This window comes from Orbicella faveolata, unplaced genomic scaffold (assembly GCF_042242905.1).
Source record: "Orbicella faveolata isolate gen_17 unplaced genomic scaffold, um_ofav_v1 contig_46, whole genome shotgun sequence".
Taxonomy (NCBI): Eukaryota; Metazoa; Cnidaria; class Anthozoa; order Scleractinia; family Merulinidae; genus Orbicella; species Orbicella faveolata.
The window spans coordinates 754,830-768,866 of record NW_028301576.1 but is presented as its reverse complement, the minus strand read 5'-3'; the positions used below and the strand labels follow the sequence as shown (position 1 = coordinate 768,866).

General features: G+C 39.7%; 1 protein-coding gene and 1 pseudogene across 1 annotated transcript; both read right to left on the bottom strand.

Annotated features, from left to right (window-relative positions):
- Nucleotides 1–4,443: 4,443 nt before the first annotated feature.
- Nucleotides 4,444–11,827, bottom strand: LOC149097829 (somatostatin receptor type 1-like). The gene is made up of 2 exons (XM_089278119.1): nucleotides 11,395–11,827; nucleotides 4,444–6,033 (listed from the first exon to the last, which is right to left on the bottom strand). The coding sequence occupies exon 2, from the start codon at nucleotides 5,980–5,982 to the stop codon at nucleotides 5,062–5,064; it is 921 nt and encodes a 306-aa protein (XP_089134245.1). The 5' UTR covers nucleotides 5,983–6,033; nucleotides 11,395–11,827; the 3' UTR covers nucleotides 4,444–5,061.
- Nucleotides 8,423–10,011, bottom strand: LOC149097830 (uncharacterized; annotated as a pseudogene).
- Nucleotides 11,828–14,037: the final 2,210 nt, after the last annotated feature.

Below are 14,037 nucleotides of genomic sequence, written 5' to 3'. Positions count from 1 at the left end.
AAGAAGTGTTCGGACAGCTCCCATGTGTTTTCAGTTAAAGGATAATTCTTCCACTGAATAAAATACTCTGCCTTGCCCCCTTGATTTCGTTGAGAGACTATGCGCTCAAAGCAACGGGCTTTTGCTTGGGTCGGTACTTATAACTGAGACGACGATCATAAACGTCATCAAATAGTGATGCGTAAAAGCCGAGCTGCTGTCTCGTACGCTTTGACATGTTACTCCAAAGAGGATTCTAATAACTGAATACTCGAACCTGGGCCTTTTAAATGTTTTGATCAATTAAAACGGTTCCAATTTTGAATAATTATCTCACACATGCAGTGGACAACAATGCTCACTCAGGCGTAAGATGCGCTGCGTGCCTTTGCTTTTTTGTTCGGCTCTGGATTTCAAACAGAAATGTCATTTATTTTCCTCTTCATCTTTCGAATAGATAAAGACCTGTGCTGTCTTTAAAGTCCTCGATCAACGACAGACTACGTGAACCGATCGAGTAAAAGACTACGTCTGATGAACTGCTTTGACCGGTCGAGTAAAAGAGGACAACGATAAAGTAGGAGAAAGTTTTATGCGCACCGTTCTTTCCGTTGGGCAACGCTTTGGAAGAAGAATTTTTTGTGGGAGAACTTTTGGCTCCCGCGCTCAAACCATTTCGAGTGTGACATGTCAAAAAAAAAAGTGAGAATGTCGCTGCACACGACTTTGTTGACAAAAGTCTTTGTGAAGAGCGCAGGCCGCCTTTGAATTAGAGCGCTTTTGTTAGCTTATTACACCTTGGAATTTACTTCACACATCAGACCGTTTGATTGACAGCCGCCGATTCATTGACGAGAGCAGTCGGAATTCCGACAGCTAATATTTGTAATTATTATTCCGCGCATTGAAAAACTGAGCACTGCAAGTATATGTCGCGAAAGACAATAGAATTCTGCGCGATGTATCTGGGTACGATATTTGAAATATTGTATCAACTGCATATAGGTTTATACCAGCTGTCTTTATATTTAAATTCAGCTGATCTATTTTTTGCACTATAAATAATGTGTTTATTATTATTATTATTATTATTTTTAAAGTAGAGTTTTTGCCATTTAAATAGACAAATTTATAAGGGTTGTAAAGAATGAGTGTAATTTGTAATTATTATTACCGAAAACTTAAGGAACAACAGAATTTCTGAATTTTTTACCAGATACATGTAAGATTCAAGTTTGTATGGAAAAGTGCTCAATAAAGTTTGTTATAAAAATTTAAAAAAAAAATTAGTAGTAGCAGCAGCAGTAGCAGTAGCAATAGCAGTAGTAGCAGTAGTAGCAGTAGTAGCAGTAGTAGCAGTAGTAGCAGTAGTAGCAGTAGTAGCAGTAGTAGCAGTAGTAGCAGTAGTAGCAGTAGTAGCAGTAGTAGCAGTAGTAGCAGTAGTAGCAGTAGTAGCAGTAGTAGCAGTAGTAGCAGTAGTAGCAGTAGTAGCAGTAGTAGCAGTAGTAGCAGTAGTAGCAGTAGTAGCAGTAGTAGCAGTAGTAGCAGTAGTAGCAGTAGGAGCAGTAGGAGCAGTAGGAGCAGTAGGAGCAGTAGGAGCAGTAGTAGCAGTAGGAGGAGTAGTAGCAGTAGGAGGAGTAGTAGCAGTAGGAGGAGTAGTAGCAGTAGTAGCAGTAGTAGCAGTAGTAGCAGTAGTAGCAGTAGTAGCAGTAGTAGCAGTAGTAGCAGTAGTAGCGGTAGTAGCAGTAGGAGCGGTAGTAGCAGTAGTAGCAGTAGTAGCAGTAGGAGGAGTAGTAGCAGTAGGAGGAGTAGTAGCAGTAGTAGCAGTAGTAGCAGTAGTAGCAGTAGTAGCAGTAGTAGCAGTAGTAGCAGTAGTAGCAGTAGGAGCAGTAGGAGCAGTAGGAGCAGTAGTAGCAGTAGTAGCAGTAGGAGGAGTAGTAGCAGTAGGAGGAGTAGTAGCAGTAGGAGGAGTAGTAGCAGTAGTAGCAGTAGTAGCAGTAGTAGCAGTAGTAGCAGTAGTAGCAGTAGTAGCAGTAGTAGCAGTAGTAGCAGTAGTAGCAGTAGTAGCAGTAGTAGCAGTAGGAGGAGTAGTAGCAGTAGTAGCAGTAGTAGCAGTAGTAGCAGTAGTAGCAGTAGGAGGAGTAGTAGCAGTAGTAGCAGTAGTAGCAGTAGTAGCAGTAGGAGGAGTAGTAGCAGTAGTAGCAGTAGTAGCAGTAGGAGGAGTAGTAGCAGTAGTAGCAGTAGTAGCAGTAGTAGCAGTAGTAGGAGTAGTAGCAGTAGTAGCAGTAGTAGCAGTAGGAGGAGTAGTAGCAGTAGTAGCAGTAGTAGCAGTAGGAGGAGTAGTAGCAGTAGTAGCAGTAGTAGCAGTAGGAGGAGTAGTAGCAGTAGTAGCAGTAGTAGCAGTAGTAGCAGTAGTAGCAGTAGTAGCAGTAGTAGCAGTAGTAGCAGTAGTAGCAGTAGGAGCAGTAGGAGCAGTAGGAGCAGTAGGAGCAGTAGGAGCAGTAGTAGCAGTAGGAGGAGTAGTAGCAGTAGGAGGAGTAGTAGCAGTAGGAGGAGTAGTAGCAGTAGGAGGAGTAGTAGCAGTAGTAGCAGTAGTAGCAGTAGTAGCAGTAGTAGCAGTAGTAGCAGTAGTAGCAGTAGTAGCAGTAGTAGCAGTAGGAGGAGTAGTAGCAGTAGGAGGAGTAGTAGCAGTAGTAGCAGTAGTAGCAGTAGTAGCAGTAGTAGCAGTAGTAGCAGTAGTAGCAGTAGGAGCAGTAGGAGCAGTAGGAGCAGTAGGAGCAGTAGGAGCAGTAGTAGCAGTAGGAGGAGTAGTAGCAGTAGGAGGAGTAGTAGCAGTAGGAGGAGTAGTAGCAGTAGGAGGAGTAGTAGCAGTAGTAGCAGTAGTAGCAGTAGTAGCAGTAGTAGCAGTAGTAGCAGTAGGAGGAGTAGTAGCAGTAGTAGCAGTAGTAGCAGTAGTAGCAGTAGTAGCAGTAGTAGCAGTAGTAGCAGTAGGAGGAGTAGTAGCAGTAGTAGCAGTAGTAGCAGTAGTAGCAGTAGTAGCAGTAGTAGCAGTAGTAGCAGTAGTAGCAGTAGTAGCAGTAGTAGCAGTAGTAGCAGTAGTAGCAGTAGTAGCAGTAGGAGGAGTAGTAGCAGTAGGAGGAGTAGTAGCAGTAGTAGCAGTAGTAGCAGTAGTAGCAGTAGTAGCAGTAGTAGCAGTAGTAGCAGTAGTAGCAGTAGTAGCAGTAGTAGCAGTAGTAGCAGTAGTAGCAGTAGTAGCAGTAGGAGCAGTAGTAGCAGTAGGAGCAGTAGGAGCAGTAGGAGCAGTAGGAGCAGTAGGAGGAGTAGTAGCAGTAGGAGGAGTAGTAGCAGTAGTAGCAGTAGTAGCAGTAGTAGCAGTAGTAGCAGTAGTAGCAGTAGGAGGAGTAGTAGCAGTAGGAGGAGTAGTAGCAGTAGTAGCAGTAGTAGCAGTAGTAGCAGTAGGAGCAGTAGTAGCAGTAGGAGGAGTAGTAGCAGTAGGAGGAGTAGTAGCAGTAGGAGGAGTAGTAGCAGTAGCAGGAGTAGTAGCAGTAGGAGGAGTAGTAGTAGTAGGAGCAGTAGTAGCAGTAGGAGCAGTAGGAGCAGTAGGAGCAGTAGGAGCAGTAGGAGCAGTAGGAGCAGTAGGAGCAGTAGGAGCAGTAGGAGCAGTAGGAGCAGTAGGAGCAGTAGGAGCAGTAGGAGTAGTAGCAGTAGGAGCAGTAGTAGCAGTAGGAGCAGTAGTAGCAGTAGGAGCAGTAGTAGCAGTAGGAGCAGTAGTAGCAGTAGGAGCAGTAGTAGCAGTAGGAGGAGGAGGAGGAGGAGGAGGAGGAGTAGTAGCAGTAGTAGAGACGATCGGCATAAATACGTCATTCGGCGATGATCTGAATTTGCAATTATGTTTTAACTACCTGCAACTCATTCGAAATAACTTGTTACTAAGTAAAGAAGAAGAGAAATTCCCTTTTCCTGGAATGCGCTTTAACTGACCATTGAAGTTATTACTATGGCGATCTATAAACCTTTTTTAACTTCTTACGCCTTTAGTAAATGTTCTCAATCCTAGACTGTGTAGAGTGGCCCGTGGCTATTTGGAAGCTTTAGGAAACGACAACGATCACACCCACCGTACCCAGCTTCCCTAAGTTCCTCATATCAAAAAAAGACACCGGATGCCAGGTTACATATGTCGCAAACGGTTGTTCGCTTTACTGCCTAGCATTCTCCTTTTGTAATGATTATGGCCTACTCTCCCTAGTTTTTTGTTTCAATCGGTCATTTTGGCGTAGTAGTAACCTAATATTTCTGTTGGTTAAGCCGCGTAATAACTATAAGCACCAAAAATATATACAAGGGCCTCAAATAAGATAGTTGCAAGTGTCTTTTCATTTTTATAAAATTCAATTCTCAGGTGTAGATGTTCTCGGTTTGCAAACCAACATAACATATCTGACATAAAACAAAACAACAGGATTCCGTTAACCTAGATTTTAATTAATAAAGTATTGTTTACAAGCACGTCAGACCTCACCAAACATATAATGTATAATAAGGATAACTTACTTACTCACTAGTAACCTGGTTTACAGTCACTCAGTGGACATAATGGTAATAACAGCACTATTATGTTCAAAGACAAATTACAATAAACCCTTCGTAGCCAAGAAGAGGTTATAATTATCAATGAACTAATCAGTTTTGATTTTTGAACTAATCAGGTGTGTGAGAATTGTTGTCACACAAGGACTATATCTACCTTTTTGTGGACTATGTTTTTCAAAACGTCTTACTGAAGATGAATCACAGATCATATATGAGATCAAGATTCTGATTACATTGATAAACTTTAACATCAATTTATTTTTATTTTTCTCATGAATAACAACGTCTTTTAAATAGAACTATATTAGTATTAGTATATCCGAAGAAAAGTTCATATTCCGATTACCGTGTTTTTTGTTTTCGCTTTGTCTCTTACATTGCGAGACTGTCTGTTCTTCTTCTTGAAATTAAAAAGAAAAAAAGTGAATTACCAGTGGTAATCAAATGAGTTTAATTCTTGTTTCAAATAGCTGTTGAGCAACATGAAGTCTAAGCTGGCCTGAGGTTGCGAAGTGGCAAATCAGGTTGGATTGCACGGTTGGAAGTCCTGCAGAATATTTGTGATACACCCGTTCTGAATCCTGGCAACCGCAGGGCGTAGATTACGGAATTTACTATCGAGTTGGCCAGAAATGTTAATGTCACTGTATTTCTAATATGGAAGATTGACCGCTGGGAAAGGTTGACGAGTGACTGGTTATGAAACACGTTTGTAAATGTAAATATTATCACTGGCAAATAACATAATAGAGACACAAGTGCAACAATGAGCGAGGTACCGGTCAGTTTTCGTTCTCTCAGGCTGGCTGCACCATGGTGATATGGATGACGACTGCATCGAACTTTGACAACAATTACAATATAACAAGCACAAATAAGAAAAACTGAAATTAGATAAAATGGAAGATACAAGGTGGAACTAATGTAAAAGTATGAGATTCCTTTTTCTTTTAACACAATTTCCGCTGATTCTCTGGCTGTAGTCGTTAACCAAATGACAGTGATTATTACTCCGTAAATCCATTTCTTAACAAAACGATGCTTAAAAGGACGAAGTGTGGCATGTAGGCGTTCTAATGAAACAAAAACGAGATTGACAAGGGAGGTAAAGGAAAATAAATGAAGTAATGCAAATTTAATATAAATGGACCAAATGTTATTCGAAGCACGGAAGTTCCTTAGGTTACAGAAAGTGAGGTGTATATCAATCTGCAGAGGCCCTGAGACCGCCCCAACTAAGAGATCGACTATATTCAGATGTATGATCAAGTATGTACTCCGGCGCTGTAGCTGACGCTGCTTCACAAATACAATAATGGTGATGGTATTGACGATAACTATGGCCAGACATTCAAGGATGAGCACAGCAAGCCATGGAATGCAGTCTGAGTTAGGAAGCAGAGAGGACATTCTATCGCTGTTGTTTAAAGAACCCTATTGATGGAGTCAGACACAAATCACCTAAATATGGAGAGAAAATGTTAATGTTAAGATAGAAAAACTGTAAAAGACATCCCTAGATTACCTAAGCGATATTCTATACACGTAATACACAGATGCATTTGCTTTCGTCAAAATTTGAAAAAACCTCTACCCTGTTTTGCAGGTTTTAATAGGAAAGAGATTAATAGCAAAATCAACTTTTTCGGTTATTTGACTTACTCGACGCAAAAGAAACATTTTGAACGTATTGACTGTGTTTCTTAAATGTAATGCAGATTTATTGTTTTAGCCAGTTTTCCGGCATTTTCAGATTGATCTGTTTGAAACCTTTTATTTAGAAAATCTTGGATCTTCCGCAAGCATTTCGAGTTGTTTTTCGTTTGTAAATCGTAGGCTAATATTTTTCATGTCGTTAAAGAATAAAACAAAAGGTCGTGTCCTTTTTCAAGTGCGAAGAACTTGGCACCATAATGGAAAAAATTAGTCGAGATAAAAACGATGCGTCAGACGAGAGCGTCGAAGGGTCGCATTTTGAACAGTAAAAGTTCTCTGCACCGATCCAAGTGAATGTGAAGAGGAAAACAAAACCGCTAAGACCAGCCGATCAAGTCTATGAAGTGAGTCTTGACGTGGTAACAACTCGATCAGATTAGCTTTTTGATTTAGAGGTTGCTTGCGACAACACATTTTCTTTGTTATAGATTTGGACTTCGGCATCCTAAAACTATTCAATACGTGATAGAACTGAAACCCAAAAGATATTTCCCGCCAGAAGCAACATTTACATTTTGCGAAGTGTTATCGGAGAGGAAAATGGCATGCATAAAAGTTGAAAATTTAATTTCTGCATGGCCTTTTTAGCTATGTTCTTCTGGATCACTTTCTTCTTCCATTTCTTTCAGAATGTCTTAAGAGTGCCTGCCTGTAAAAATCAGACAAATTCTTAATTTCGCGGCAAGGGTCGAAAATTCGATTTCGCTCATATTCCTATGGTAGATAGGCTAGGGTGTGGCAAAAACTACTGGATAGTTTTTTTGGCCAAATATCCTATTATTTAAAAGAAATATGCAAATTACCAAATTCCGTTAAAATCGTCATTTGACGCACCATTTTATTAAACAAGTTTGAGAGCCTCGCATGCAAAATCACATCATTCTTCCGTCTTTAAAACACTCAAATATTTTTGTGCAATGTTTAATTGTGTACTGGGTTGATTTTAGGGTTTTAGGTTTTTGTTGGGTGCAAAATAATTAAATTTCGAAGACATGTATTTCATTCACTTAAAAGTACTTCGTAAAAATAATTGATTTTCACCATGTGCGAAACCTTCAGATGGATTAAGCTTCTGGTTGTTGAATCGCAGAAGGAAGGTCTACAGATTCCTGTAAAAATTTCTTTGGGCAAATGATTGTGAGCGACGCGAGAGCTTTTCAAAGTACGTTAAAAATGCAGATATTTGACCATCCGTCGTCAAATTTCAATTTACGGGTTAGACATATATTTTAGCACGCGCCACATGTCTTGAGCTATATTAAGTTGAAATAGACACAGAGCTGATAATTTCGAAATGTTCTAACCTTATCTGCTGTAAAAGGCAGGTCCAAAAACCGATTTGACGTGTTTCCGCCACCATTCGTCGCACATAAAGCAGAAGTTTGCTTTTGTTTACACAACGTCCGATGTACATCGCCAACTGTCGACTTGTTTAATGGTCGAATACCATGAATCTATGACCCTCTTTCGACACATATGATCACCACTGCATCTAAGTCAAGAACGGTTAAGTGATTTGTAGACAGTTGCTTGCTTTGCACTACACCAAAATATTACGTTTGATCACCGTTTGATCTATTGCTGCTTGAATCCTTGCTTGCAGCGGTTCGTTGTTTGTTCGTCACGCAATGCTGTCATCCCATTTTAGGGGCTAGCGGTAGGACAATTTCTATCCTAAAACGTACGGGTCCCAAAGGATTGGAACCACAGGGAGCACACAATCTTGTTGAGTAGGAACAGATTAAATTAAGCAATGAAAAGAATGAATAGTTAACCATTGCCCGTGTTGTCATCTTTTACTAGACGACCGCTACCTACACGCCCTGCGTAAATACTGTAACGCTAAACTCGTACCTAGGTCTTTCCGCGCTGTGCAATTATTTGTGGTTTACATATAATACAGCAGATGAGCAAATTTGTTGATGAAACCACGAGATTAAGTTTGTGAATCTTTAATGCTGATCGTCCAGTGTATATTTATGACATTACATTGATCTGATTGATACATTTTGTTAACGGGTCTCCAGACGTAATGATGCTGTTAATAGCAATGCTTTTACGGTCTTGGGCAAAGCATGGATCAGTGACATGGACTGAGATGGATCACCAACATTCAAGGTATGTATTATCAAGATTTTTGTTTTTTATTCATTTTATGATAAAGATTCTAATGTGGTTTATACACTTTTATCCGGCAATTCCAGAGTGGGAAGCTCAGAGAAGACAGTTGTCCAAAGAAAAAGAAAAAGACGTTTTTCAATACTTTCGAGGTAAACATGGTGTTACTAATCAATACTAAACCAGCTCCCTTTAGTTGTTTTAGGGAGCTGGCATAACCCTTTATTTTTCAAAAAAATCGTTAGAAATAATTGTAAACTACTAAATCGAGGTAAACATGTAAAGTGTGCTAGTGCTGTTGAAATTACAATCATTATTGGGCTAGCAATGTAGAAGTAAGGCCGATATGTATTAGTAAAGGACTTCAATATTATTTTTTTGTTCATTTCCCTTACAGCATTACATAAAAGTAATTTTGCAACAAACATTTCTTTGGTGAAAGCAAGTTTGACCTGAATGTCTAGAAGGATTAGAGGGGTCTTAATTTAAACATTAGCGTGAATCATTTTCAGTAGACGTCAGAACGTAAAGTGCCAGACTGTCACACGTATGCTGAACCTGGAAGGCATCTGAAGTATCGGAAAACAACGTGCTGGGAGACACCTTGTCCGATCCGCTTAAGACATTAATGGTAAGTTGTATCATTTTTAAGGGATAAGATAATCAAAGTGTAGACTTTGCTCATAGCGGCAAAAATAACCACATATTTCTAATTTATCTCTAATAATATTTAACAGACAATAGGCTGTTGAATAAAGGTCCTAAACAATGCGTTTGTTTTTAATCTAGGTCAAAACGCTGGCCAGAACATTTTTTTCGCCTATAACTGCCTTGCTGGCATTTCAAATGTTACTCTTTACTGCTGGCTGGCTACTTGGCTAATTGCCATTTTTCCAGCTCGGTATTCAAAATTTTCATTATGTCTGGCTGGGAGTTTTATGAAATAACGTCGATCTTGCTAGCAGTGAAGAGCGGATATTTTTTTCCCAGGAAAGTTAATTATTAATGGTAATTGACGTGGGAGCACAGAATCAGTGCTTGGGAAGTCACATCTTAAATTTCCAGTTAAAGTGTCGTTGGGTACTCCTGGCTATTGTTGTTTTCGTGAGCTTCTGCACAAACGAGGAAAGGTATCCTTTAGAAACAAGTACTGATGACAAGTGTTTCGTTTCTTCAGCGATAGCTGAAGGCTTCGTTATGAGGTGTTTAGCCCGGTTATGAAGGCACTTCACAATACCACGCTTCACTGACTGAGGATGGTGTGAGTCCTAGGCTAGGTATTGGTAAGTGTGTGTTGGTTTCCTGTATACAGTGGTAGTATGCGCCTGCGTCTCTTGTAACTGACGTGTCGAGAAAGGGAATGTTGTTAGCTCTCCCGATTTCTATGATAAAACGAATAGTTCGTTGTTGACTGTTCAGATGTTGTAGACAGCCGTCGACATTGTTTCGATCTAAGATTATAAAGGTGTCATCTACATATCGCTTCCAGGTCTTAGGCTTGCAATTCACAGTAGTTATCGCCTGTTCGTCATATTCTTCCATGTAAAGGTTAGCTATAACCGCGGAGACAGGGCTCCCCATGGCTGCTCCGTCTTGCTGTTCATAAATCGATCTGTTAGAGGTATTATATGAGTTCGATGTACGTTCACGAAAGTTCGGAAGTCCAATTTGTCATGTTTTACTTGTACAAATCACGCATCGGCGGGCGCTCTTAATCATACATACAAATACGTTTATTTGATAAGCAGGTTTAAAATAAGCAACTGTACAGCTGATGTGGACCTACTACTACTAAGTCTAAACTAGACGCTTGCTGTGTGTACCCAGGCAGTCGTTATACTGAGAGGCACTAGCTATATTGCAATTGAGCTAAATGTTCTGCATTTGAAGTCGTACGAAATTCAATCGAATCGATGTGCTCAAGCTATTCTGCCTTTGATTGCATTTCTTGGAATCGATTGATAGCTTATTACTACTTTGCAGGTCTTTAGGGAGTGAAATGAGTCAAAGTCTTTATATCAGCCTATGAACGTTTCAGTCGACTTTCCTTAGCCTTTGTCGTTGTTGTTGTTGTTGTTGTTTTTGCGTTTTCCAAGCAAGCGAGACATTTTGAATTTTGAGTTATGGCGGTGCGTGACATTGAGCTACGAACGCGTTTGTCGAAAAACATATACTTATCTCGTGATTTTTAGCCCATTCAGAAGTTAAAGTATTAGGAAAAGTGCTTATGTAAATGCTTGTTTGCTCAATACAGATAATCAGTCGCCTAGATAGCCAAAGTAAGTTCCAGATGTTTTCCGGCCGGCCGCAATGTTGGCGTACTGCGGAGGTACACCAACATGGCGGCTCCATACGGGCTCTGTAAATTTGTGCAAAATATTTCCACGAATATCTGAGGTTTGGGATAACGCACAGACTTAAAAATTAGATAAGTGTCATCTTTATTAATCTCCTATAACATGAAAATTTCTTGACTTCATCCACGAAATGGTTTTCGAATAATTTTTTATTGCATCAGGATTGCGTGACAGTGCAAGCAAAGAATTGTTTTGCTGGGGTCAACATATATTAGTTTCTTTCAATAGACCATTTTACAGTTGTCTGCTCAGTGACCTGGCCTTTGTAAGGCAGCGAGGCTAGAGTTGACCTTGTTTTGATACAGACCTCACTGCTTTTGTCATGTAAATGCACCTAGTTAGCATCAGAACAACTTGTTTTACACAACAAAAGCAGTGAGGTCTGTATCAAAACAAGGTCAACTCTCGCCTCGCTGCCTTACAAAGGCCAGATCACTGAGCAGACAACTGTAAAATGGTCTATTCGCTACATGGGTTTCATTCTTGGAAAGACACATAACTCTGTTACAAGAAAATAACGAGAGAATATCGTTTAGTTCGAGATTTTAACTTCATTACGCTTTACGAAGTTTCTCAGGACGTTTTATTTAGGTATACTCGAACTGATACATTCGTAAACAAATTCTCTAACCTGTTCTTGTTGCTCAGACGTTCTTGAGTTCGTGCTGGGATTCTACTTGGTTCACGATCACGTCTGAAAATACGATGACGCTTCTGAAGATGCTTTTTATCAAGTTGAAGAGTTGATAGCCCCGGTTGATAGCTCCTTTGGTATAACATGATTCTTGATAAATTCACTCAAAATGTCCGCTCGTAAATTGATCTCTCATAAGGCTTGCAGACCGACCCGTTCAGAAAACGCTTAAAGTCCTCTAGTGTTGGTCTACCGCGAACAATATGTTCGTTTGTATGTGATTTCATCGCCCTGGAAATCATGGAAGCCGTGCTAACTTTTCACCACGACAACTTCTGTAAATTCCATGTGCTGTACGTGCACAAGTGACGCATGCGCCCTAGAGACCAGACGGCGATTTGTGACTGAACGCGGGGAAAAAAAAAAAAACAAGATCTGTTAGATCTTATAACCGCGCTTTTAAAATTTAACTGTTTTCTTAGTACTACAGTCGCAACGCAGTGCATATTCCAAAGCAATCTTTGATGATTCATTGATTACGGTAGACATCACAGCACTTGATCAACATAAACTCTATTATCGCACCATCAGTCGTAGCCGTTGTGACATCTCCGATGACGTAATAGTCTTAATCTGGAAGTTTCTTCGGGATATGTATGGGCATGAAGATACGAACACTATTACAAACCGCTTTCTTTCTTTAAAGTCACGATTAAATTTAATTGTTTTTTTCCCTTGAGTTAAGGGTTAGCAAAGAAGTCACACGAGTCACATAATTCAAGAATTGCGTTGTCTACGGCTATCTTTAGTACGGTGGTTATTTCCCTATCAATGACGTAATCTTTGCACGTTCTGACACGTTCTTTGCTTGGCTTCCAAACATTTAATTTTCTTTCCGATCTATCAACTCGCTGCGATGAAACAGTCAAAGGATTTACTTCATTTGCCTAAAACCGCAAGAAATACTCGCAAAATTACAAATAGATTAATGACCGTCGCTTCTGCCGAAATAAACTTGCAAAGTAAACACGATCTTATTTGTCACGTAGCGAAAGTGAAAGCTGCAACGTCAGCGCATTCCATGGCTGACGTAATACCTTTTTTCAGCGTATTTATTATTCCCTTTAAATCCAACGCTTTGATAAAGCGAAAAGAAAATATATTTTACCCACAAAAAAGAAAACAATATCCGTAAAATTGTTCGTGTGTTTATGTTTTAACAGCTTCTGGCGGAAAAACATCACACGTTGCGTGACTCAAAGTTTGGCCGAGCGGAGGTCTGCGTCTGGTCACCGACAAAAAAAATAAAACAAGAAGATCTGTTAGATCTTATAACCGCGCGTTTAAAATTTAACTGTTTTCTTAGTACTACAGTCGCAACGCAGTGCATATTGTAAAGCAATCTTTGATGATTCATTGATTACTGTACACATCACAGCACTTGATCAACACAAACTCTATTATCGCACCATCAGTCGTAGCCGTTGTGACATCTCCGATGACGTAATAGTCTTAATCTGGAAGTTTCTTCGGGATATGTATGGGCATGAAGATACGAACACTATTACAAACCGCTTTCTTTCTTTAAAGTCACGATTAAATTTAATTGTTTTTTTCCCTTAAGTTAAGGGTTAGCAAAGAAGTCACACGAGTCACATAATTCAAGAATTGCGTTATCTACGGCTATCTTTAGTACGGTGGTTATTTCCCTACCAATGACGTAATCTTTGCACGTTCTGACACGTTCTTTGCTTGCCTTGCAAATATTTAATTTTCCTTCCGATCTATGAACTGGCTGCGATGAAACAGTCAAAGGATTTACTTCATTTGCTTAAAACCACAAGAAATACTCACAAAATTACAAATAAATTAATGACCGTCGCTTCTGCCGAAATAAACTTGCAAAGTAAACACGATCGTATTTGTCACGTAGCGAAAGTGAAAGCGCATTCCATGGCTGACGTAATACCTTTTTTCAGCGTATTTATTATTCCCTTTAAATCCAACGCTTTGATAAAACGAAAAGAAAATATATTTTACCCACAAAAAAGAAAACAATATCCGTAAAATTGTCCGTGTATTTATGTTTTAACAGCTTCTGGCGGAAAAAAATCACACGTTGCGTGACTCAAAGTTTGGCCGAGCGGAGGTCTGCGTCTGGTCACCGACAAAAAAAAAAATAATAATAAACCACGGGTAAACCTAGAACCGCGCTCGGCCCATGGCCGCGCGGTTAAAAAAAAATAATAAACCACGGGTAAACCTAGAACCGCGCTCGGCCCATGGCCGCGCGGTTAAAAAGGAGCCGAAATTTAAACCCAGGCCTCACTGCCTGGGTAATAAGAGAAACAGAAATTTACAATACAATTGTCATAAAGCGAAAATACTATACAATAACGATAAGAGGAGTAATCAAATAATTTTAAAATACCTAAATTCGGGGTTCTTATTATAATTTACAGAGCATTCCTTTTGAAAACTGATGACAACAGTCAATTTATTGGATTTTTACACGAACAAAACTGAGCAGCATCTATAGACATAAACTTTACTGTCACTTATTGGGCCTTCATAAAACATCAAGCGTTGTTTACAATTCAGGCGAAACTCAATTAATTCGTTTTTACTTTTCGGTCGAGA

Coding starts and splice junctions, on each gene's coding strand:
- LOC149097829 (XM_089278119.1), bottom strand. CDS start 5,982: ATGTCCTCTCTGCTTCCTAACTCAGACTGCATTCCATGGCTTGCTGTG.